This window comes from Pan paniscus, chromosome 6 (genome assembly GCF_029289425.2).
Source record: "Pan paniscus chromosome 6, NHGRI_mPanPan1-v2.0_pri, whole genome shotgun sequence".
NCBI classification, from domain to species: Eukaryota; Metazoa; Chordata; class Mammalia; order Primates; family Hominidae; genus Pan; species Pan paniscus.
This window is the reverse complement of record NC_073255.2, coordinates 105696998-105722148: the sequence shown is the minus strand read 5'-3', so window position 1 is coordinate 105722148 and position 25151 is coordinate 105696998. Positions and strand designations below refer to the sequence as shown.

Sequence of the window (25151 nt, the reverse complement as noted above, 5' to 3'; positions counted from 1 at the left end):
AAGGGAAAAGATGGGAATCTGTACAGGTAGATTCTAATGCACACTAAAGTTTGGGAGCCACTTACGTTGGTAACTAATAATTGGAGTCACCTGAGGTGCTTATTCAACATACCTACAGCTGGACATCACCCTCAGTAGACTCTCATTTAATGAATCTGAGGTGGAACTCTAGCTTGTATATTTTGAAGATGATCCCTAAGTGATGGTGATATATATCTTCATTGAGACTGGCACCAGGGAGCCATCTTTCTTTATTAGATTTAACTCTTACCTATCACTGGTTTTTTCTAATTAATGTTTCCTCATTTAAACCTAAAAGGAAAAATCTTAAATAAGAGTTGGGTTTTAATTTTCCATGATTATCATTGGTAAATTTTAATCTGTTAGCCTACTTCAGCTATGAACCAGTTACTTAAAGGTTTACTAAGATATATTTCAGTTGAAATTGCACTTGTAATTTGAGTGATAATCAGCCCATACTTACTATTTTGGTTTACATTATTTATCCAAGAAGTAACTCAGCTCCATTTAGAAGTGACTTCCTTTGTTCCACAGCTCAGCTATACCAAATCCCTTCTCTCTAAGCAAAAAAGAAAATATGAAGTGTTGCATCTGTCATACTATAGAATGATAGTTCCATGCAAGTATATGATCTGTCAGCCTACTTCAACCACTTCTTCTGTTCTTCATTCATTAGTCAATTACTGAGTACCTATACTGTGTCAGGCACCATGCTGGTATATACAGATAAATGAGACAATTACCCAAATCCTCAAAGAGCTCATAATCTACTGGAAGAGAGGCTGCATTCAGAAGCACGTTAGCATGTAGTAAATGCCATATCCTATAACAGAAATAACTTTTACCTAATTTATGAGTGTGTCATATATTATTAATTTTTAAAAATTTAATCTCTGGTTTTAGCTTTTTAAACCTGGCCCAAATTTACTTGTTTTCCAGAGGTTAAACTTCTTTTTCTCTGAACACATTTAATATTTTTGAAACACTATTCTTAACTGGACAATTGAACTATAGAAAAAAAAAAACACTACTCAAGCAATATTTAATTTTTAAACATTTTAAAATTTAAGTATTTAATAGATTTAATAAATACTTAGTACATTGGTTTTAATATTTAAGGCAATATTTTTCTGTATTTCAATATTTCTATATTATATTTCTATTTTAAAATAGAAATAAAAGTATCATGAAATGGTTTTACTTGCCAAACAAACTTATTAAAAATGTTCAATTTTAGTAATACCAAGGAACAGCAGTGAGAGAACATTTTATATAAATTACACTGTTGGGGAGGATGTAGCTCACTGGGAACCTTATGCCATGATGGTAAGAGTATTATTTTGGAACAGCTACTTTGGAAAACAATCTGGCAGTAGCAAGGAGTCCATTCTGAGTTATCAGTTCTACTCCTAGATATGTGCCCTAGGGAAACTTTTGCACGTGTACCAGGCTATCCATGGCAAGATTGTTAAAAACAGCAAAAAGTTAGAAATCACCTAAATGTCCCTTTACAGGAAAATGGATAAATCATTATAATCCATATAATGCAATACCATGCAGCAATTAAAATGAATAAAATATAGCTACACTTACCAACCTAGGTAATACTGAAAGCACATTGCAGAAGTAAGTGTGCAGTGTGATATCATTTATATAAAGTTTAAAAGGAGGACAAAGAAGAGTATACATTGTTCTGTACATTCGAGATGTATACAAAGAAGAGTATACATCTGGATATGTTTAGATGTAAACATTAAACAAATGCATGAGAAAGATGAAAAAAGAAAGATGAGAGTTATTACCTTTGAGAAGGAGGAAAAATAAAGTTGGGGAGGAATATATAGAGGGCTTTAACTGGATCTGAAAAATAGAGGTATTATGATATAATAAATTTGGATATTCAGTAAATGAGCATTTATTTTCTCTGTGCTTGAAATATTTAATAATAAAAGTGTTTCTTTACAATGTAAGAATTTGCTTATTACCTGTAGGAGTAGCTCTTTAATGTTGAAAAGCTAGGCAGGAGACACTTCTGAGGTTCCACTAGAACTTGGCTTACCTTCAGTTGATACTCTTTTTATCATTCTCTTAATTTCACCTTCCTGTTAAAATAGAAACTAGTTTGGGGCATGAGTTCTACAAGATTAGAAACACCTGCTGCTTGATCACCATTCTTTGACCTGTTTTTAAAATTTAAATGAAATAATTTAAACATGAAGTAAAAATTGCCAACTTAGTTCTTGTCATTGACTTTCTTTAGAAAGTTAAATTTCATTCATATTTTGTAATCAGTGTTGAGCTGCTGTAGTTAGTATGTTTATGCTTATGCTATTGCTAGTACAGCTTCTTAAATCATAAGGCTTCATTTATCTTAGTCTTCATTTATTCATAGTCAGAGATTCTGATATTTTATATAAATGAAATTTGGAGATAATCACACTCCATTAAGTGGCAAAATTCTAGAAAGTCATTTTTGAAAGATACCATTTTATCTTTAACTTTTCTCTCCCAGGCTTCTTTAGTGGTACATACTTTAATATTGTTTAATGATTCAGGGTTGTCTTCTATGTAAACATTGATTTTTGTAGAGTAGCCACTCTAAAAAGCTAGAGAGGGCAGTATAGGATTGTTTGCCCTTCATCCAGCTGGTCTCAAAACAAGACATTGAAATCTTCATCCTGTTAGCTGTCATGTTGTTTACATGGTAGTGTGCCTGGTTCTTAGAATTTTTTTTTTTAATCTTATTGCATCTAGTAGTCTGTGGGCCAAGGCAGCTTTTTAGAATAGTGTGTAAACGAAAATAAACAAATTTTGTTTATAAACATTATATTCATAAGCTTTATGTTTATACTTCAGTGACATCTACTTTTGCTAAGTTTTTAAAAAATTAGTTTTTTATTCATTTTCTTCCAGATATTTGAGTGGTTGCAAATAAGCGAGATGTTATTATTAGCTAAAATAAACCCTTTGAAGGAGACAGCACTGGTCTAATTTATTTCAAGAATAGCATATCCATTCAGAAAGGTAGTAATAACTCAGGACACTGCTAGGGAGAATGAGCTGTTTTCCTCAGAAACTCCTTTTAGAAAAAAAAAGTTTTAAAACTATTTACAATAAAATGTGAATGAAAAAATGGTTGTGAGGACTTTTCTTTGGCATTGGATACCCCATGAAGGTTTCTATACACTTTTTAAGAGATAGGGGTCTCACTTAAGAGTTCAAGACCAGGCTGGTCTTGAACTCTTAAGCTCAAGAGATCGATCTTCCCACCTCAGCCTCCCAAGTAGCTGTCTTTTAAAAATTTCATTATGAAAAATTTTTAAGACCTAGAAAAAGTTTAAAAAATAACTACCATCAAGTTTAAGAAACAAGCATTATCAAGTCAGGAGAAACCTTCAGTACATTCCTCCTTAATTGCATCCAGTCCTATACATCTTTAAACATACAGCCTTTTTCTGTTTATTATTTTTAATGAATCTAACTATTAAAAATAAAACTTAAAGTAGCTTTTTAGGTAAACAAACCTCTTCTTATGGTAAAGAAATGATATATCCGCAAGGGCCATGGCTATGTTATCTGTAGTAGGAATTATTAAATTGTTATTTATAATAGCATTATTTCTTTATTTTAACATTTAGTTTCTATGCCTTTGCATATGTCAACCTGGATTATAATGAAGAACATTGTTGCTAAAAATGGATTTTCCGGATTATTTTCAGGTAAAAATACTTGCTTTACCGAATCATTGAATAGAATGATTACTTTTAAAATATTACCTTCTAAAATTAACTTATAGGAGGAAGTTATAGGTAACATACTACATTTATTTTCTCCTAAATATCTTTATTATAAGTTAAAATAAATGTTAAATAAAAGATTTACTATCAATAAGATAAAAATTTCTCTATAATGTAATATGGATTGAAGTGAGGATGTTGGAGGTGAGCAGTCTTTTCTACCAATTTATGGATTTGAACATATTACTTCATTTAATTTGATAATTATCAGAATAAAGCCAAAAAATAATATTTTTAAAAATAAGTTAAGAAAAAAATATTTGTTTTGATTATTCCTATTCTTTTTTCAGGCCTAATTCCTCGCTTAATTAAAATTGCTCCTGCTTGTGCCATTATGATCAGTACATATGAATTTGGAAAGGCTTTTTTCCAGAAACAAAATGTTCGAAGGCAGCAATACTAGTGATGCTGTTTCAACTTGAAACAACAACTATAGCCAAAGAAGATGGAGACTCTTAGGCAAGAATGTTTTTCACCATTATTCTGTCACAATGATTTTATGTCTTTCTTTCCTATAATTTAAATAAATAATTTCAGCTCTACCTCTAAATCATAATTTTAAAATAAATTTTATCTTATTTTTGGTGATATTGAAAAAGATATTCTAGAAATCACCACTATTGAGCATTCTTGTAAAAATAAGACAGATTACTCCTTAGCATCAAAAGCAGTCTCTTGAAAGTTTAATATTATATGTTTCAGTGTAACATAATCTTACTGGGAGTGTGTTGAATACACCAGAACTTTTTGAAGTGTGTGCTGAATGATGTACATAGTCTAGAAGAAAAAAGCCCAAGTCTTGTGCACATTTAAATCGTGTACATAAGTATTTCCGTATTTCAGTAAAGTAGATAAAGCACTCGTTAAATAGCACTGTTCACATCGACCAAATATTGCCTGTTTCCTTTAATTCAAATGCATTAGGTTCCCGCCTCCCTCTCCTTCCCCGCCATGTTGCTGTTTTAAGGCTTCATATGTATTAACATTTCTCTGATCAAAATTGTGGCTGTTTTCCTTATGAACCATAATATAATCATTTGTGTGATGTACATTGTGCCATTTTTGATGACTAAATGTCTATATTTCTGCCATTCCTGTAAGAGAGGGAGTTTTTTACTGATAGTAGCAAATGTTCACTTCAGTCAAACTTGGGTGTTCAGTGGTAAACCATGTGGTATTTAGACTGGTAAAAATAGTTTGCACACAGGAATAGCCTCTGATTTTTAGCTCTCTTGTAATCCAAGTATCATTGTTCATGGAATTCTCTAGGTCATTTTTATTGTGTTGTTCTAACAAGACAGATTATTGCTACAACAATAGTTACAAGATATTTCTAAAATATCCTTTGATTTTTACTCTAAGTATGGTAGAGTAAGAGGCTAAACAAGAAGCTGTTTCCTTGAAGACATTGCTTTCAGTCACCATACATGTCTAAATAATTTAGCTTATCATTCATTCTATGTAGGAATGAGATAAGAAAGGATATGATGGCAGGAAAAGAAATGCTATTCATTTTTTATACTTTAGTTTTATTTTCTTAGGATCTATATCCTATATATATATTTTTTTTAAGCACTAATTTATTGCAGTCTTTGTTTTAGGAAAATGTGAAGCATTTTTTCTCCCCTAAAATGAATATATTTAGATGACAAGTCTTTAGTGCTGGTAGAGGAACTAATTGATTTTGTACTATAGTAGGAAAGTGTTTATATGTTTCACCAGAAATAAAATATGTAGGGTTTGTATGTAATCTTCTGTGTTTATCCTATGTTGATTTACCTTAAATTTGCAACATACATATCCATATAAATATTCATGACTTTCTTATATTTCATTAAAATGTTTTATGGTTTCTTAAAATCATCACTGTGCTTCTAAATATTTTTACGTAAAATCATTGTATAATGCTATACTGTGATATACATGAAAGTTTATCTTGAACAGTGCTCTTTAACAATATTAAATTTAAATTTATCTTGGTTTTGCTATGCTTATGGGTAATTCATAGAAAAAAAGCAGAAAAAATACTGTTCCCAAAAGGCAGTTATATATTTCAGTTTAATATCACCTATAAGTATGAGAAAGGTTTCCATGTCTCCTACCCCTCACTGCACTTAGGAAAATTCTTATTTATGAATAAAGTAAGATAATTAAATCTAATTGCCTAGTAGTTTTTTTAACACATATACATGCAATGTATCTGGATGAATAGAAGGCTGAATTGAAGCTTTCTTTATATTTAAGAGGTAAAGAAATATTAATACTTTTAAAATATACTAACAACCAAAAAGTGTTCAGAATTTTGCTATAATAATAATTTGTATTAAAATAGTACCTAGAAAAATTCAGTCCATGGAATAACTAAAATTTTAAAATTTTAATTTGCTCCCAGAGTTCTGTCTGATAAAATAATTTAACTATAATTGGCATGATGAATATTCCCAGGTTTTACTTACTTCAGTATATAAATTTAACTCTCAGCCACATGGGCTTTCCAGACTTTTCAATACATATGTTGCAGGAATTGCAATATTTGCAAACATGTGCCACAACAGTGTTCTTGGTGATGTTTCTAAAACAGTTTTTATTCTATTAATGTTAAATTTTCTAACATAAACATTTAATTGATTAATGTAAAATTTTAGGAAGGAACATCTTTAATTTTCAATATGAGATGGTTGCAACCTTTAAAGTAGTACATATTTGATTTTTTTTAAAAGGCAATTTTTTTTTTCTAGGAAAACTATTCATTATGGTTATTTAACTGCATATGTTTTTTAAATTTTTCCCTCTTGGAACAACATGTACTGGGGCCTATCAAAGGGTGGAGGTTGGGAGGAGGGAGAGGAACAGGAAAAATAACTAATGGGTACTAGGCTTAATACCTGGGTGATGAAATAATCTGTATAATAAATCCCCATGACACAAAAGTTTACTTGTGTAACAAACCTGCATATGTACCCCTAAACTTGAAATTAAAAATAAATTCTTCCCTCTTTTTGTCTTGGGCACAATTTTTTGGGATGTGGAAAAGTTTATTGTATCCCTTTTGAATTTTCTTCTAAGATGAACTTTTTAAATAAAAGATATTACTGCTTTTATATTTAATCTGTCAACATTTATTGGGACATCATTTTATGTAGTAGGCAGTATATAAAAAGCACTGGAGATGATAAGACATTTCAGATATTGTTACTGGCCACAGGAGGTTTCAGAGCTACGATTGAGTGATTGATAGAAACATACATACAAAGGGAGTCATGGGAAATATGGGGAGTTGTTCACTCAGCCTGGGGGCAGAGAAGGGGAGTGGTCAGGAAACCTGAGTTGGACTGACAGGCAATCCAATAAGTAAACATGCAGGGAAGTGGGAGTCTCAATAAGGCAATAGAATTTAGTCCATATGGCTTGAACAAAGTGTATACATGGGAAAGTGTAAACATGGAAATGTAATCAAAGGCCTTGTGCGCTAAAGGAGGAACAAGAAGGCTGTGAGAAACCTAGGAAAACCTTTTTGGCACAGTTGTAACAAACAGTTAGACTTGGGTTTTGGAAGATACCCAGCAGTATGGAAAATGGGGCTTATGATAAGGTGATCTATGTTAAAATCTAAAAGTTTTGGTTTGTATTAAAATATACTTTTTAAATGTACCATAATGAAAAAGAGGTAATTTTAGCTTCCCTTTCCTATCAGTTAAAATGACAAATGCTAAAACTAAATCGAAGCTGCTTTGCTTTCAGAAGAGCAGAATGAACAACAGTCTTGTGACACTTAAGTGGTAATCCAATATGTTAGTTTAGTTTAGCAAAATCTGCACATTTCATCTAATGATAGGAACTTTAACAAAGCAGTTTTCTAAGTTGTAAATTTGGGACACATTGATAACCACTTAAAAACTGTATGTAAATCTAATGATTTAACAACTAACTTATGATCTACTTTTTCTGCCAATCATAATTAGTAGTAGCTTGCATTTGGCATTTATCTCTTTAGAACTTTTATATGTGATTTTATTTAATGCTTACATCATCCTGATGCCATCTCATAGGTGCCAAGAAGATAGTGATGATTCTTACAGGTGAGAAAACAAACATGACTATTTTATAATTAAATCAGTAACACTGCCAGAACCACTACTAAACTGTACTGATTGATTGAATAGATGTTGTGTATTCTAAAGCATATCATGTTACTTTTAAAAAATAGGATATTTAACTTGATGTGAGTTGAAATAAGGATTTCTCCCATTCCATTTTCATGTTAGTATTTTAGGTGTGAAATAATATATATTTACCACATTTGCTGAAACAAAAGTTAAGTGTACTTAAATCAGGTAACTTTTTCTCAAGCAAAATAAGACCACCAATGCATAGTACAAAATTTTTAATATACATGCAACAAGTATAGTACGCATCAAGGCAACAGAATACACATGGAAATATTGGCGTATAATTCAGCATTCTTTTGGAGGCAAGAGGGAGGGTGAACAATAAACACTACCACCTAAAATTAAAGATTGAGACATACATGGTTTCCTCATGCAAACAGTAACAAACTACCTTTAGTGTGAAACGAACTCTGTAGAAACCTGATTTTATAACAGCAGATGAATTTTATACCAAGATCTCCAAGAAAGGAGGAAAAGTCATGATCCTCAGATGTAATGTTTAAATCTGCATTTAGCAGCATGTGAAGATGCACAAATTACACATTAGACAAATCTGAAAAATTTTACGATTATGGAATCTTGAATTTCCTTCTACATTATAAAAATGTATGTAAAACCATTGTTTAATTACTAAAGGATAATAAATGTTGGTTGAGAGTGGACCATGAATGATAAAGCATTTAAACATTCTGATAGTTCATAGGAAAGCAGCAATAGTGCTCAAGTCCAGCCTAAAATTTTCAAATTTCTCTTTATCCATTTCCTCACTCCCTTCTCCCAAAGTTTCCATTGTCCTCATATTATACCTACCTTCCATCCCCCATGCTGATGAAAACCTGCTTTGGATACTTCACTCATAATCAGGTATGTAGAATTGAGAAATTGAGAACAAAAATGTATCATTTCTCAAGAATATTTGCATTTCTACAAGTATTGAAGCTTTAAGCTTAAAGGAATAAAGCTCTGAATATGTTCTGGCACATCTAAGATAACTTATTTTAAGGGCTTCCAGGCCTTTGTCCCTGAAGTGACACTGTTTGACTGTCTTACATAAAAGACTTGCCTTGTTACTACTAATTATCTTAAATTCCAAATTATGAGACTAAGCTCTAAATATTGCAGAAAACCACCACACTCCTATATTTCTAACACAAAGAATGAATGTGGTAACCTCAGCTCTTAACTCTTCTCAATAATAATAAACAAAACAACCATATGAAGTCCTCAGTAAGTACTGTGGCCTCATCATGTAAACAATGTATAAAATTTCTTTGGCACAGCTAATCATGTTTTCCTCATATTACTTACTATAGAAAATACACGCCATACATTTTCAGTATGGTGGGAATTTTAGGGATTAATGTAGCTGTTTCAAAAATTGCAAAAAAAAAAAAAAGTACAGATTACAACTTTAAAAAAAAAAACTAATTTTACCTGTGTATAAGTGTGGGGATGTTTTAACATTAAAATGTTTTAAAATGAGACTCTGGTGTGATTAATGATAGAGGCTATAAAACACACATGACACACTTCATTGTTGCACAAACAGGAAAAAGAACCAGCACTGAATATCAGACATATATTAAGTAAATATGATAACTATCCTACTGATCCTTGTTTAAAAGCCTCTCAAATCCTTAACTGAACTTGAACTCTTTCCTGGCAAAACAATTTTTCAACGTTTGTTCTACATTTTGAAATGTTTCTAGTTTTTGAGGCATACTTGATCATACTTTTAAATTGATAATCTTTTAAGAAAATCTTGGAAAACAGTTTATTCATTTTACCTAAATGGCATAAAATACTGTAAAATATTTTCCTTGTGGCACTAACAAATTAAGTCAGTAACTACCAAAACAGGCATATTCCTATAGAATTTATAAAATGTTAAGTGGAATGCTGAATTGATACCAAATGGTAAATATTAAAGAAAAACTGAATAAGCCACTGTGAAAACGCAGCTGAGAACTTTCCCGTTATTAAAAACAAGGCATTTAAAGCATAGAACTTAGGAAGACATTAATGAAAAAATGAAATTAACTTTTTTTTTTTTTTTGAAAATCTGAAAGAATGAAAAAATACTTAGCTTAAGTCTCTGGAGTCTCTGGAATAAAACCTTGAAGTCAGTCTCTGGCCACTAAGGTGTATTTAAATATATAAAAATCAGCTGAACAATATGTACAATTTGCTATGAATGATTTGGCGGATCTTTGAAAGTTTTTTTTTTAAAGCCTATTCCATTTTGAACTTTCTCAATGACAAATGTAAGAATTTTAAAAATGAAAAATGGCAGGATCATTATGTTTTTCACTCAAAATCTCTTAACTGGAGGGGATTCTCTCCAAGCAATAGAATTTCAGACATGTACCAGAACAATATAAAATTTCAAAGGTCTTCCCAGCAGTCAAACATGTAAATTAAACATTTACAACATAAAAAGTTTTGGCTTTTACACAAAAATTTTCAGGATGGAGTTAGGCCTGGACTCGTCATCTCTGTTGTAGGACTTGCAAGGTAGTCATTAGATTTTAAGCTTGTTAGAGACTTGTAACTTGCCACTGACGTTAGAGATCCACAGAGGCCAAGTAATGAGGGAGTATCTTCTTTACCTGAAAATTAGAATTAAATAGCAAATAATTAATTGCCCTTCAAGAATGATACAAATAAGATCCTAAAACCATTAGAAACTGGAAGAATCAATACTGTGAAAATGACCATACTGCCCAAAGAAACCTACAGAACAAATTGCATGATTGACTGCTATCCCCATTAAAGTACCAACATCATTTTTCACAGAATTAGAAAAAAAATCCTACAGTTCATATGGAACCAAAAAGCACAAATACCAAAGCAATCCTAATAAAAAAGAACAAAGCTAGAAGCATCACATCAACTAACTTCAAGCTGTAACCAAAATAGAAAGGTGCTGTTATACAGACACAAAGACCAATGGAACAGAATAGAGAACCCAGAAATAAAGCTGCACATGTATAGCCATCTGATGTTTGACAAAGTTGACAAAAGTAAGCAATGGGAAAAAGACTCTCTATTCAATAAATGGTGCTGGGATAGCTGTCTAGCCATATGCAGAAAAATAAAACATAAGGAAAAGAATTTATGACGTAAGTCCTTAAAAGCAATTGCAACAAAACCAAAAATTGACAAGAGGGACCTAATTAAACTAAAGAGCTTCTGCACAGCAAAAGAAACTATCAACAAGGTAAACAGACAACCTACAGAATGGGAGAAAATATTTGTAAACTCTGCATCCAACAAATGTCTGATATCCAGAATCTATAAGGAACTTAAACATTAAACAAGCAAAAAATAACCCCATTAAGAGGTGAGCAAAAGACACGAAGACACTTCTCAAAAGAAGACACAGAAGTGGTCAACAATCATGAATATATGCTCATCATCAGTAATCATCAGAGAAACGCAAATCAAAACCACAATGAGATACCATCTCACACCAGTCACAATGGCTATTATTTTAAAAGTCAAAAAAGAACAGATGTTGGCAAAGTGACTGAGAATAGGGAATGCATTTTGGTTTAAAATATGATATTTTAAACCAAATGACATGATATAAGGGTTGCTACGCTGCTTTCTTTGTGTTTCTATTTGCCTGTTACACATTTGTTAATCCCTTTATATTTACTGGCAAATTAGTTCAGCCACTGTGGAAAGCAATTTGAAGATTTCTCAAAGAACTTAAAACAGAATTACCATTCGACCCAGCAATCCCATTACTGGGTATATATCCAGAAGAAAATAAATCGTTCTGCCAAAAAGACATATGCACTCATATGTTCATCATAGCACTATTCACAATGGCAAAGACATGGAATCAACCTAGGAGCCCATCAGCAGTGGACTGGATAAAGAAAATGTGGTACATCTACACCATGGACTACTATGCAGCCATAAAAAAGGAATGACATCATGTCCTTTGCAGCAACATGGATGAAACTAGAGGCCATTATCTTAAGTGAATTAACATAGGAATAGAAAACCAAATACCACATATAATCTCTTATAAGTGAGAGCTAAACACTGAATACTCATGGATATAAAGATGGCAGTGGTAGACAGTGGGGTCAACTAGAAGGGGAGGTGTGGTGGGGGGCAAGGGTGGAAAAACTACCTGTTGGGTACTATGCTAACTACTTGGGTGATGGGATCAATTGTACCCTAAACCTCAGCATCACACAATATACCCATGTAACAAACCTGCAAATACACCCCTTTGAATCTAAAATAAAAGTTGATATTTAAAAAAGACAGTATAATAATTACTGAACATAATAATTTTAAAAAAGAAAATTTAATTTCAGCTTTTATTTCCCTGTTACCCACAAGTTGTTTGACGGGTTTATACCCAGGTGGAGGGGCCCTTTTGAACAACAAAAAAAAGTTATCAATAATTTCTAGGGTTCTTTTGCACTGTGATTAGAGAATACTGTTTGTAATATTTTACTTTATACATTTATTGCTTTCTTTTTTTTCTTGAGATAGGGTCTAACTGTGTTGCCCAGAATGGTCAGGAACTCCTGGGCTCAAACAATCCACCCAGGTATCTGGGGGATTACAGGCATGCACCACTGCACCCAGCTTATGTTTTCTTTATGAGCTAACTTCTGAACATTTTTGAGACTGTTCTATCTGTACTTAAGAAGTTATATTATCTATTTTCAGGTTATAAAGTTCCATAGAGCATAAGATATACCCTAGTAATTATGTTGTTTAGGTGTATTATATTCTTTTTTGTCTATTTGATTTGTCTTATACTGAGAATAGTATGTCTTCAACTGTCACTGGATTTCTGTTTCCTTATATAAAGGGGGATATCATTATTTGTTGTATAATCCTGTTATATCTTAATTTTTTTAGCATTAAAACATATCTTTCCTTGTAATGCTTAATGCATTTTGGTTTAAAATCTACCCATCTGATATAAGGGTTGCTACCCTGCTTTGTGTTTTTTGGTTTTGTTTGTTTGTTTTTGAGACAGAGTCTCACTCTAGCACCCAGGCTTGAGTGCAGTGGCACAGTCTCAGCTCACTGCAATCTCGGCCTCCCAGGTTCAAGCAATTCACCTGCCTCAGCCTCCCCAGTAGTTGGGATTACAGGGGCCCACCACCGCACCTGGCTAATTTTGTATTTTTAATAGAGACAGTGTTTCACCATGTTGGTCAGGCTGGTCTCGAACTCCTGACCTCAAGTGATCTGCCCGCCTCAGCCTCCCAAAGTGCTGGGATTACAGGCATGAGCCACCATGCCTGGCCCCTTGTTTGTATTTTTATTTGCCTGTTACATATTTGTCTAATCCTTTATATTTAGCCATTCAGAATAAATCATAATTTTGTTGTAATTTTATGTATATAGTTATATTTACTGTTTCTCTCCTTGGTATATGTTGTTTGCCATTTCATTAATTTCTTTTGATAGGCTCTCTGCTGTGACAAATTATTTTGCTTTGTTAAATTTGCTATACTTCTCTTTCTAGATGACACATTTGCTTTAAAAAAAATTATTTAGGAAGGTTTGTATTTTAGTTCTAGTTGTTACCTTTATACAACTAGACAAATCTAATGCCAACTTCATTCTTTTCTCCCTTTCTAGTTTGTTTCATCTTTTTGCCTGGAAGTCACCAATATGTTTTCATTATTGTTACTAAGTAATAATTTTAGTAGAATTTGTCTTGTAGGTGATTACTTCAGGCAAATTTTCTTTAGTACTTGGTTAGATCTTTCAATTTGTATATTATGTCTTCATTTACTTCCAAACGTTGTTCTTGAATGATAGATTTTGGTATTAGTTCTGTTCCACTATTTTATCTTCTCCAGTGACTCTATAAACATGTAAATTTGATATTCTTGCCTTTCCAATTCAACCACTTCCTAACTCATTTTACTTCTTTCTTTATCTCATTTTCATTCTCTTGGTTGTTTTCCCATTTTTCTTCAGTGTTTTAGATTAAGTTTTCTTTCAAATCCATTCTTCTTTAGATACCTTGTATTAGTCCATTTTCACGCTGCTGATAAGGCATACTTGATACTTGGAAATGTATGAAATAAAGAGGTTTAATGGATTCACACTTCCACGTGACTGGGGAAGCCTCATGATCATGGTGGAAGGTGAAAGGCACATCTCACATGGCAGCAGACAAGAGAAGAGAGCTTATGCAGGGAAACTCCCCTTTTTAAAACCATCAGATTTCGTGAGACTCATTCACTATCATGAGAACAGCACACTAAAGATCTGCCCCCGTAATTAAATCACCTCCCACCAGGTTCCTCCCATGACGTGGGAATTTTGAGAGTTACAATTCAAGATAAGATTTCGGTGGGGACAGCCAAACCATATCATTCTTCCCCTGGCCCCTCCCAAGTCTCATGTCCTAACATTTCAAAACTAATCATGCCTTCCCAACAGTCCCTCAAAGTCTTAACTCATTTCAGCATCAATTCAAAAGTCCACAGTCCAATGTCATCTGAGACAAGGCAAGTTCCTTCTACCTATGAGCCTATAAAGCAAAAGCAAGTTAGTTACTTCCTAGATACAATGAGGGTACAGGCACTGGGTAGATACAGCTGTTCCAAATTGGAGAAATTGGCCAAAACAAATGGGCTACATACCCCAAGAAAGTCCAAAATCCAGCAGGGCAGACAAATCTTAAGGTTCCAAAATGATCTCCTTTGACTCCCTGTCTCACATCCAGGTCATGCTGATGCAAGGGATGGGTTCCCATGGTCTTGGGCAGCTCCACCGCTGTGGTTTTGCAGAGTACAGCCTCGCTTCTGGCTGCCTTCACAGGCTGGTGCTAAGTGTCTGTGGCTTTTCTGGGTGGATGATGCAAGATGTCAGTGGATCTACAATTCTGGGATCTGGAGGACAGTGGTCCTTTTCTCACAGCTCCACTAGGTGGTGCCCCAGTAGGGACTCTGTGTGGGGGTTCTGACCCCACATTTCCCTTCTGCACTGCCCTGGTAGAAGTTCTTCATGAGGGCCCCACCCCTGAAGCAAACTTCTGCCTGGGCATCCAGGTATTTCCTTACATCTTCTGAAATCTAGGCAGAGGTTCCCAAACCCCAATTCTTGACTTGTGTGCACTTGCAGGCTCAACACCACATGGAAGCTGCCAAGGCTTGGGGCTTAGACATTTCTCCCATTGTCTTGGGGATTAACATTTGGCTCCTTGTTACTTATGCAAATCTCTGCTGGCTTGAGTTTCTCCTCAGAAAATGGTATTTTCTTTTTCTTTCTTTTTTTTTGAGATGGAGTCTCGCTCTGTCACCCAGGCTGGAGTGTGGTGTGATTTCGGCTCACTGCAAGCTCCACCTCCCAGGTTCATGCCTTTCTTCTGCCTCAGCCTCCCAAGTGGCTGGGACTACAGGCACCCGCCACCATGCCCAGCTAATTTTTTTTGTATTTTTAGTAGTGACAGGGTTTCACCATGTGCAGGAGGTATTTTCTTTTCTATCACATTGTCAGGCTGCAAATTTTCTGAACTTTTATGCTCTCCTTCCCTTATAAATTGAATGCCTTTAACAGCACCCAATCACTCTTGAATGCTTTGTTGCTTAGAAATTTCTTCCACCAGATACCCTAAATCATCTCTTTCAAGTTCAAAGTTCCACAAGTCTCTATGGCAGGGGCAAAATGCTGCCAGTCTCTTTGCTAAAATATAACAAGAGTCACCTTTGCTCCAGTTCCCAACAAGTTCTTCATCTCCATCTGAGACCACCTCAGCCTGGATTTCATTGTCCATATCATTATCAGCATTTTGGTCAAAGATATTCAACAAGTCTCTAGGAAGTTCCAAACTTTCCCACATTTTCCTGTCTTCTTCTGAGCTCTCCAAACTGTTCCAACCTCTGCCTGTTAACCCAGTTCCAAAGTCCCTTCCACATTTTTGGGTATCTTTTCAGCAGTGCCCCACTCTATTGGTACCAATTTACTATATTAGTCCACTTTCACACTGCTGATAAGACGTACCCAAGACTAGGCAATTTGTGAAAAAAAGAGGTTTAATGGACTCACAGTTCCATGTGGCTGGGGATGCCTCACAATCATGGTGGAAGGTGAAAGGCACATCTCACATGGTGGCAGACAAGAGAGCTTGTGCAGGGAAACTCCCCTTTTTAAAACCATCAGATCTTGTGAGACTCATTCACTATCATGAGAACAACCTGGGAAAGACTCGCCTCAATAATGCAATCACCTCCCACTGGGTTCCTCACATGACACGTCATTTCTTCTTCTTTATTAGACATTGATGTTCTTAGGTTTTGATTTCCAATTTGAAATGTTTCTGTCTTATGACTAATTGCTTGTTGGAGGATATTTAATAAAATTATATGATTTTATTTTATGAAAGTATCAAATTATCACATGTACCCCCAAAATATGTATATCCATTATGTATCAATTTTAAAAGTTACTTTAATAGGATACAGAAATTATATGGCTTTATAACATCTTTTTTCCTGCTTCACTATTGTTTTCCTGGGCGGTGAAGTTCATTGGCTTAATTATTTTTCTCAATTTATGTGATTTTTTAAAATTAGTTTTGCAAGGTATAACAAACCCAAATGCCCATCAATCAACAAGTGGATACAGAAACTGGTATGTATGTATGTATGTAGGTGAGTGTGTATATATATATGTGTGTGTGTGTGTGTGTGTGTGTGTATATATGAAATGGAATACTACTCATTCATAAAAAGGAATGAATTAATGGCATTTACAGCAACCTGGATGAGATTAGAGACTATTATTCTAACTGAAGTAACTCAGGAATGGAAAACCAAACATCGTATTTTCTTACTCATAAGTGGCAGCTGAGCTATGAGGATGCAAAAGCATAAGAAAGAGACAAAGGAGTTTGGGGACTGAGAGGAAAGGGGTGGGAAGGGGATGTGGGATAAAAGACTACAGTTGGGTGCAGTGTATACTGCTCAGGTGATGGGTGCACCAAAATCTCATAAATCACCACTAAAGAACTTAGTCATGTAACCAAACATTCCCTATTTCCCAGTAACTTATGGAAATAAAAAAATTAAAAAAAAATAAAAATAAAAAATAAAGATACTCAATTTTAAAGAAAGAAAAAAAAATAGTTTTGCATAGACAGTGTGTTTGCTCCTCAGGATTTCTATGGAAAGGGCTATGTGATTTGGATGGTTTATGAAATTTTAAAAAGAGTACCTGTTGGGGTTCAATCAGGCTTGTGGAAAAAATATTAGAGATAGTTATAGAAATGGACATAAATCTTCTTGGAAGGCCAGAGGTTTGCATAACTTTGGTAATAGATCTGGCTAAAGGTGGCCTGATCCCTTTACCTTTAGTTAAACAAATTAAAATAGTAATAAAGAAAGGCAGAGTAGTTTAGCTAGCTAGTTTGTTTACTCGTGATTTTTTTTTAAATTTTATTTTATTTTATTATTATTATACTTTAAGTTTTAGGGTACATGTGCACAATGTGCAAATTTGTTACATATGTATACATGTGCCATGTTGGTGTGCTGCACCCATTAACTCATCATTTAGCATTAGGTATATCTCCTAATGCTATCCCTCCCCACTACCCCTACCCCACAACAGTCCCTGGAGTGTGATGTTCCCCTTCTTGTGTCCATGTGTTCTCATTGTTCAATTCCCACCTATGAGTGAGAACATTCAGTGTTTGGTTTTTTGTCCTTGTGATAGTTTGCTGAGAATGATGGTTTCCAGTTTCATCCATGTCCCTATAAAGGACATGAACTCTCAATTTTTTATGGCTGCATAGTATTCCATGGTGTATATGTGCCACATTTTCTTAATCCAGTCTATCGTTGTTGGACATTTGGCTTGGTTCCAAGTCTTTGCTATTGTGAATAGTGCCGCTATAAACATATGTGTGCATGTGTCTTTATAGCAGCATGATTTATAGTCCTTTGGGTATATACCCAGTAATGGGATGGCTGGGTCAAATGGTATTTCTAGTTCTAGATCCCTGAGGAATTGCCACACTGACTTCCACAATGGTTGAACTAGTTTACAGTTCCACCAACAGTGTAAAAGTGTTCCTATTTTTCCACATCCTCTCCAGCACCTGTTGTTTCCTGACTTTTTAATGATCGCCATTCTAACTGGTGTGAGATGGTATCTCATTGTGGTTTTGACTTGCATTTCTCTGATGGCCAGTGATGATGAGCATTTTTTCATGTGTTTTTTGGCTGCATAAATGTCTTCTTTTGAGAAGTGTCTGTTCATGTCCTTCGCCCACTTTTTGATGGGTTTTTTTTTTCTTGTAAATTTGTTTGAGTTCATTGTAGATTCTGGATATTAGTCCTTTGTCAGATGAGTAGGTTGTGGAAATTTTCTCCCATTTTGTAGATTGCCTGTTCACTCTGATGGTAGTTTCTTTTGCTGTGCAGAAGCTCTTTAGTTTAATTAGATCCCATTTGTCAATTTTGGCTTTTGTTGCCATTGCTTTTGGTGTTTTAGACATGAAGTCCTTGCCCATGCCTATGTCCTGAATGGTATTGCCTAGGTTTTCTTCTAGGGTTTTTATGGTTTCAGGTCTAACATGTAAGTCTTTAATCCATCTTGAATTAATTTGTGTATAAGGTGTAAGGAAGGGATCCAGTTTCAGCTTTCTACATATGGCTAGCCAGTTTTCCCAGCACCATTTATTAAATAGGGAATCCTTTCCCCATTGCTGGTTTTTGTCAGGTTTGTCAAAGATCAGATGGTTGTAGATATGCGGCATTATTTCTGAGGGTTCTGTTCTGTTCCATTGATCTATATCTCTGTTTTGGTACCAGTACCATGCTGTTTTGGTTACTGTAGCATTGTAGTATAGTTTGAAGTCAGGTAGCGTGATGCCTCTGGCTTTGTTCTTTTGGCTTAGGATTGACTTGGCAATGCGGGCTCTTTTTTGGTTCCATATGAACTTTAAAGCAGTTTTTTCCAATTCTGTGAAGAAAGTCATTGGTAGCTTGATGGGGATGGCATTGAATCTGTAAATTACCTTGGGAAGTATGGCCATTTTCACAATATTGATCCTTCGTACCCATGAGCATGGAGTGTTCTTCCATTTGTTTGTATCCTCTTTTATTTCATTGAGCAGTGGTTTGTAGTTCTGCTTGAAAAGGTCCTTCACGTCCCTTGTAAGTTGGATTCCTAAGTATTTTATTCTCTTTGAAGCAATTGTGAATGGGAGTTCACTCATGATTTGGCTCTCTGTTTGTCTGTTATTGGTGTATAAGAATGCTTGTGATTTTTGTACATTGATTTTGTATCCTGAGACTTTGCTGAAGTTGCTTATCAGCTTAAGGAGATTTTGGGCTGAGACAATGGGGTTTTCTAGATATACAATCATGTCATCTGCAAACAGGGACAATTTGACTTCCTCTTTTCCTAATTGAATACCCTTTATTTCCTTCTCCTGCCTAATTGCCCTGGCCAGAACTTCCAACACTATGTTGAACAGGAGTGGTGAGAGAGGGCATCCCTGTCTTGTGCCAGTTTTCAAAGGGAATGCTTCCAGTTTTTGCCCATTCAGTATGATATTGGCTGTGGGTTTGTCATAGATAGCTCTTTATTATTTTGAGATATGTCCCATCAATACCTAATTTATTGAGAGTTTTTAGCATGAAGGGTTGTTGAATTTTGTCAAAGGCCTTTTCTGCATCTGTTGAGATAATCATGTGGTTTTTGTCTTTGGTTCTGTTTACATGCTGCATTACATTTATTGATTTGCGTATGTTGAACCAGCCTTGCATCCCAGGGATGAAGCCCACTTGATCATGGTGGATAAGCTTTTTGATGTGCTGCTGGATTTGGTTTGCTAGTATTTTATTGAGGATTTTTGCATCAATGTTCATCAAGGATATTGGTCTAGAATTCTCTTTTTTGGTTGTGTCTCTGCCTGGCTTTGGTATCAGGATGATGCTGGCCTCATAAAATGAGTTAGGGAGGATTCCCTCTTTTTCTATTGATTGGAATAGTTTCAGAAGGAATGGTACCAGTTCCTCCTTGTACCTCTGGTAGAATTCAGCTGTGAATCCATCTGGTCCTGGACTCTTTTTGGTTGGTAAGCTATTGATTATTGCCACAATTTCAGATCCTGTTATTGGTCTATTCAGAGATTCAACTTCTTCCTGGTTTAGTCCTGGGATGGTGTATGTGTCGAGGAATTTATCTATTTCTTCTAGATTTTCTAGTTTATTTGCGTAGAGGTGTTTGTAGTATACTCTGATGGTAGTTTGTATTTCTGTGAGATCGGTGGTGATATCCCCTTTATCATTTTTTATTGCATCTATTTGATTCTTCTCTCTTTTCTTCTTTATTATTCTTGCTAGCGGTCTAACGATTTTGTTGATGTTTTCAAAAAACCAGTTCCCGGATTCATTAATTTTTTGAAGGGTTTTTTGTGTCTCTATTTCCTTCAGTTCTGCTCTGATTTTAGTTATTTCTTACCTTCTGCTAGCTTTTGAATGTGTTTGCTCTTGCTTTTCTAGTTCTTTTAATTGTGATGTTAGAGTGTCAATTTTGGATCTTTCCTGCTTTCTCTTGTGGGCATTTAGTGCTATAAATTTCCCTCTACACACTGCTTTGAATGTGTCCCAGAGATTCTGGTATGTTGGGTCTTTGTTCTCGTTGGTTTCAAAGAACATCTTTATTTCTGCCTTCATTTCGTTATGTACCCAGTAGTCACTCAGGAGCAGGTTGTTCAGTTTCCATGTAGTTGAGCGGTTTTGAGTGAGTTTCTTAGTCCTGAGTTCTAGTTTGATTGCACTGTGGTCTGAGAGACAGTTTGTTGTAATTTCTGTTCTTTTACATTTGCTGAGGAGAGCTTTACTTCCAACTATGTGGTCAATTTTGGAATAGGTGTGGTGTGGTGCTGAAAAGAATGTATATTCTGTTGATTTGGGGTGGAGAGTTCTGTAGATGTCTATTAGGTCCGCTTGGTGCAGAGCTGAGTTCAATTCCTGGGTATCCTTGTTAACTTTCTGTCTCGTTGATCTGTCTAATGTTGACAGTGGGGTGTTAAAGTCTCCCATTATTATTGTGTGGGAGTCTAAGTCTCTTTGTAGGTCACTAAGGACTTGCTTTATGAATCTGGGTGCTCCTGTATTGGGTGCATATATATTTAGGATAGTTAGCTCTTCTTGTTGAATTGATCCCTTTACCATTATGTAATGGCCTTCTAAGACTAACCTTTGGTGTACCCTGGGTGCTTAAGTACCTTTTACTCAGGAAGCCCTCAATGTCAATTACCCTCTAATGGTGTTGACTCAAGCTTTTGTTAATCTTACTGAATAATCAGTCTGACTAGCTGATCAGGGCCGAGTCACAACTGTTTACAGGACTCAGCAGAGAGCCCGTAAGCAGCTCGGACCTTCAGCTGGACTGGCATAGCAGAATATCTGTGTGTCTGTGTACTTTATGCATCTGTCGCTGGGTCAGGGGTCTGCAAGGGACAGACTCCCCATAGCTCGTTCCCCCTTGGGAGGAGTGCTGCCGCAAGTACCTCCTGTCAGTGTGCCAAAGTATGCTGTTGTTGTTTGTTTGTTTGTTTTTACTGTATGGCTTTTCTGGCTTTAAATTTACCTTCTTAACACTGCTTCTCTGCATCCCACATGTACTTTACCAGAATGCTGTTTTCATATGTTCACACTTAGGGTTGACTTTATCTTTCTAGAGGTGATTTTTGATCAATCTAAGGCCTGCCACAAACATCCCAATTCCTTCTTTTGCACAGTTTAATTTTTCCTCCACCCCTGTGCTCACAGCTTGTTACAGGAGCATGAGAGCCTGCTTGTATTTGGTATTTATTTTTCTACTCCCAGGCAATTTGAAGTTTATTTAATGTCTGCTGTTTATGCTGAAAGCTTGGGTTTTGTGTGGTTTTATTTGTTCTCTTTTTTTATTATATTTGTATAGGATATGCTGATTCAAACCTGCATCACTCCATTGTCTCAACTGTCCAAAATTCCTCGGTTTTTTAAAATCAGATTTGAGAATTCTAGGAGTCTTACTAACTCATCATGAGAACATGTTTCCTTCCTGATCACCAGTTTTTTGTAGTCTATTATATCATGCAGCCTCCTTTCTTGTTGGGTGGCAGTTGGTAGATTTTTGGTTAATTTTTACTCATTTTATTAAATAATTGGGTATGGAAACTCTGTAAGTAACTTTTAATCTGCTATTAAACCTTGAATTATTGAAGACAATACAGTTGTTTTTATAGTGTCAAAATGCTCATTATTACTCTTGTCCTGTTGATATCAAAACACCTATAATTAAAAATTAGAATAAAATCCTAAATGTCTTTTAGATGAAGAATCATCATAAATAAAATCATTCATAGTATGAATTAGCTTTTAAAATATACTCATTATAGATTATGACAGTGAATCCAAGTTACTATTGGATTTATAAAAAAAGCACTAAAATATTAAAATATTAAGATTAAGGCCCTTTGAGAACATTTCAACAACCAACTTAAAGAAAGCAGAAAATTCAGTTCGACACAATATTTACAGTGCCTAAGCCTGCTAGTTAAATGAATTTCTACTTTATTCCTCACATCCTATGTCATTATATGGTTACTTAATCAATAAATGTTTAATAAGTTGCCTATTTTGTGTCAAGACTCTAGTCATACACTGGTGAAAATGATGGATAAGATTTTTACCCTCATGAACCTTACAGTTCAGAGGGGGTTTACAGACAAGAATCATAATAAAATGCATGGCAGTATGATAGAGCATGCCTGGCATGGGCTGGGAACAGAGATGGGGATGGGGGTGGCTATTTACAGTATGGCAGTCAGTGAAAGCTTCTTTAGAAAGATGACCTTTGAAAAGAATCTACCACCCAAAGGCCTTAAGAAAGAAGCTCTGGGGCAGTGGAAAAAGCAAGTGCAAAGACAGTCAAGGCAGGAACCAGCCTGAAGAAATAGCTAGGTCAGTTTGCTATGGTACACAGAACCCTGAAGAAATAGCTAGGTCAGTTTGCTATGGTACACAGAACAAGGAAAAGAATGGTATGAAAACAGGCAGATGCTGGCAAGAACAAGGTCAAGTAGGAGGCTAGGAAAAGCAGTTTGGATTTTATTCTAATTGCCATTGAAAGCCATTGGAGAGTCTGAAGCAGGCTTATAATATTTTCTGATCTAAGTTTTTAAAGGTCACTGATTGCTACGTGGAGAATGGACTGTGAGGGGGCAAGCAGCTTGCTCCAAGTGGCAGAGACTAAGGTTGCAGTAATAGAGAAGATTATGAGTAAATGTATATAGCATGTTTTATATGGGAGCTGACAGGACTTGTTTATAAATTGACTGTAATTGTAAGGAGAAAGAATAGAATCTAGGATAATGGCTATAGTGCCAATATTTACTGCAAGAGAGAAGGCAGGGTAAAAATTGGAGGCTTAAGGGAATGCAGGTTCCCCTGAGGTAGGGGATTATCTTTCTTCCCCTAGCTCTCATATATACCTGAAGTTGTAAACTGGGAGGAAAGAAAGAAAGATAAAAGATTGAGAACCAGATCATACCAGTGAACTCATGCAATCCAAAGTGCTGGAGTAACAGCTTTAACCTATGCTGAAGGAGAGAAAGAAAAGAGCTTTGAACCGAATAGATGACTGGTTTTAAAACCAATAGGTTGAGTCTTAGAAACTGAAATGGGACCATATAATTCAAACTAGCCTGAAAAGTTAGGGAATTGGACCAAATGATGTTGGGAAGATGCAACCCAATGGGAAGAGAGGCTGATATTGCACATCTGAAAGCAGTAATAGGAAAAAATAAAACACTTTTATGTTTGTTCCTGAAGATTTTTAAAATACTCAATAAACCAGGTACCATGAGTGATTCAAGAATGAGGAAGTGGTCAGTTGTGTCAAAAGCTGCTGAGAAGTTTAATGGAATAAGATAGAACTGACATTAGCAGTTCTCTGCAATATGTTAATAGCTGATTACCTTGATGAGTCCTTTTATTAAAGTGACACAAAAGCTAGATTGGCAGGGGTAAAAAAAAGTACAGGAAGTGAGTAAATGAAGGTAACAAAGACAAGTGTTTTGAGAAGATTAGCCCCACACACACACACGAGAAAGACACAAAGGCAGACCATTTTTAATCATAATGGCTGCTTAATTTCTAGCATGATTAACAGAGATGTCACTATTATTCTCTGGCAATCATCTGCAACCAAAATATAGATGGTACAGGAAAAGAGTAATTTTCAAATAGTTCTTTGTTTTCTTACCTTCACTCATTACATTTAATGTGTCTTGTTTTCCATCTCCTTCTTGTGACTGGCCTGGATCTAGTGAAGTCTGAGAAAGGCTAACTTCTGCTGATAACTGGTCAAGACTTTGATAACTTTTCCTGTAAAGCAAGGATGAAATACTACTTGAATTTCTTTTCACAAAAAAATAATTTCTTGAGTGGTTATTTAATGGTTTTCAATATGTTAAATTTCTGGTTAAAATTCTCCCCAGCATTTCTCCTAAATTTTGCTTCATATTCTTGGCTTCACTATGATCTCCATTATACTTTCTATCCTCTTTCAAGGCATATCTGTTTAATCCATTGGAAAACAGGAAAAAAAAAGAGTTTGTCAGATATAATCTTCATACCAATTTTTGATTACACAGATGGTTAAGAAATGGGAACTTCTGGTTATTACCAATTTTCAAAGAACAGAAAATCTTCAGATTACTCTTAATGAAGATATAAAATTGGCATAACAATAATGACCTAGTGTCTTTTAAGCACTTCAGAATTCTTCAGTGCCTGGACATTATTACAGATGGCCTTGACATTATTACAGATTATATAGCAACAAAAACAAATTATTATTACAAATTCCTGTAATTAAGAAGTTTAAAAACTGCTGGGTAATAAAATACCTGTTTGTATTAATATACATCAAGACGATTAAACTCTCATCTAGTTGCTATTTTGAGGCCCATTTTCTATTAAGCTAATAAAAAGTTAATTATATTAGATGATAAATTCAGTTACAAATGGAAAGTTAATGAAAGCTTATTATTAACCTTTCCTCATATTTGGTTCTTCAGGATAATCCCAACTCAAAAGATAATTGCAGCTTTGGTGTTACATTTTACATAACAGGACAAAATTATTATTTCCATATATAA

General features: G+C 34.9%; 2 protein-coding genes across 18 annotated transcripts in view; one reads left to right on the top strand and one right to left on the bottom strand.

Annotated features, from left to right (window-relative positions):
• Window positions 1–6926, top strand: part of SLC25A40 (solute carrier family 25 member 40) — a 42811-nt gene extending 35885 nt beyond the window's left edge. For 2 of the 5 annotated variants that reach the window (XM_008976304.4, XM_003822721.5), the window contains 2 exons: window positions 3660–3740; window positions 4109–6926. In XM_008976304.4, coding sequence (XP_008974552.1) covers window positions 3660–3740; window positions 4109–4221 — 194 coding nt within the window. In that variant the 3' untranslated portion in view covers window positions 4222–6926. The remainder of the gene's footprint in view (window positions 1–3659; window positions 3741–4108) is intronic. The other 3 variants (XM_063606286.1, XM_055114645.1, XM_034964380.3) reach the window with 2 other exon arrangements.
• A 1261-nt stretch (window positions 6927–8187) lies between these two features.
• Window positions 8188–25151, bottom strand: part of RUNDC3B (RUN domain containing 3B) — a 207997-nt gene continuing 191033 nt past the window's right edge. For all 13 annotated transcript variants that reach the window (XM_008976308.4, XM_034964374.3, XM_034964377.3 and 10 more), the window contains 2 exons: window positions 24254–24375; window positions 8188–10596 (listed from right to left, as the gene is read on the bottom strand). In XM_008976308.4, coding sequence (XP_008974556.1) covers window positions 10451–10596; window positions 24254–24375 — 268 coding nt within the window. In that variant the 3' untranslated portion in view covers window positions 8188–10450. The remainder of the gene's footprint in view (window positions 10597–24253; window positions 24376–25151) is intronic.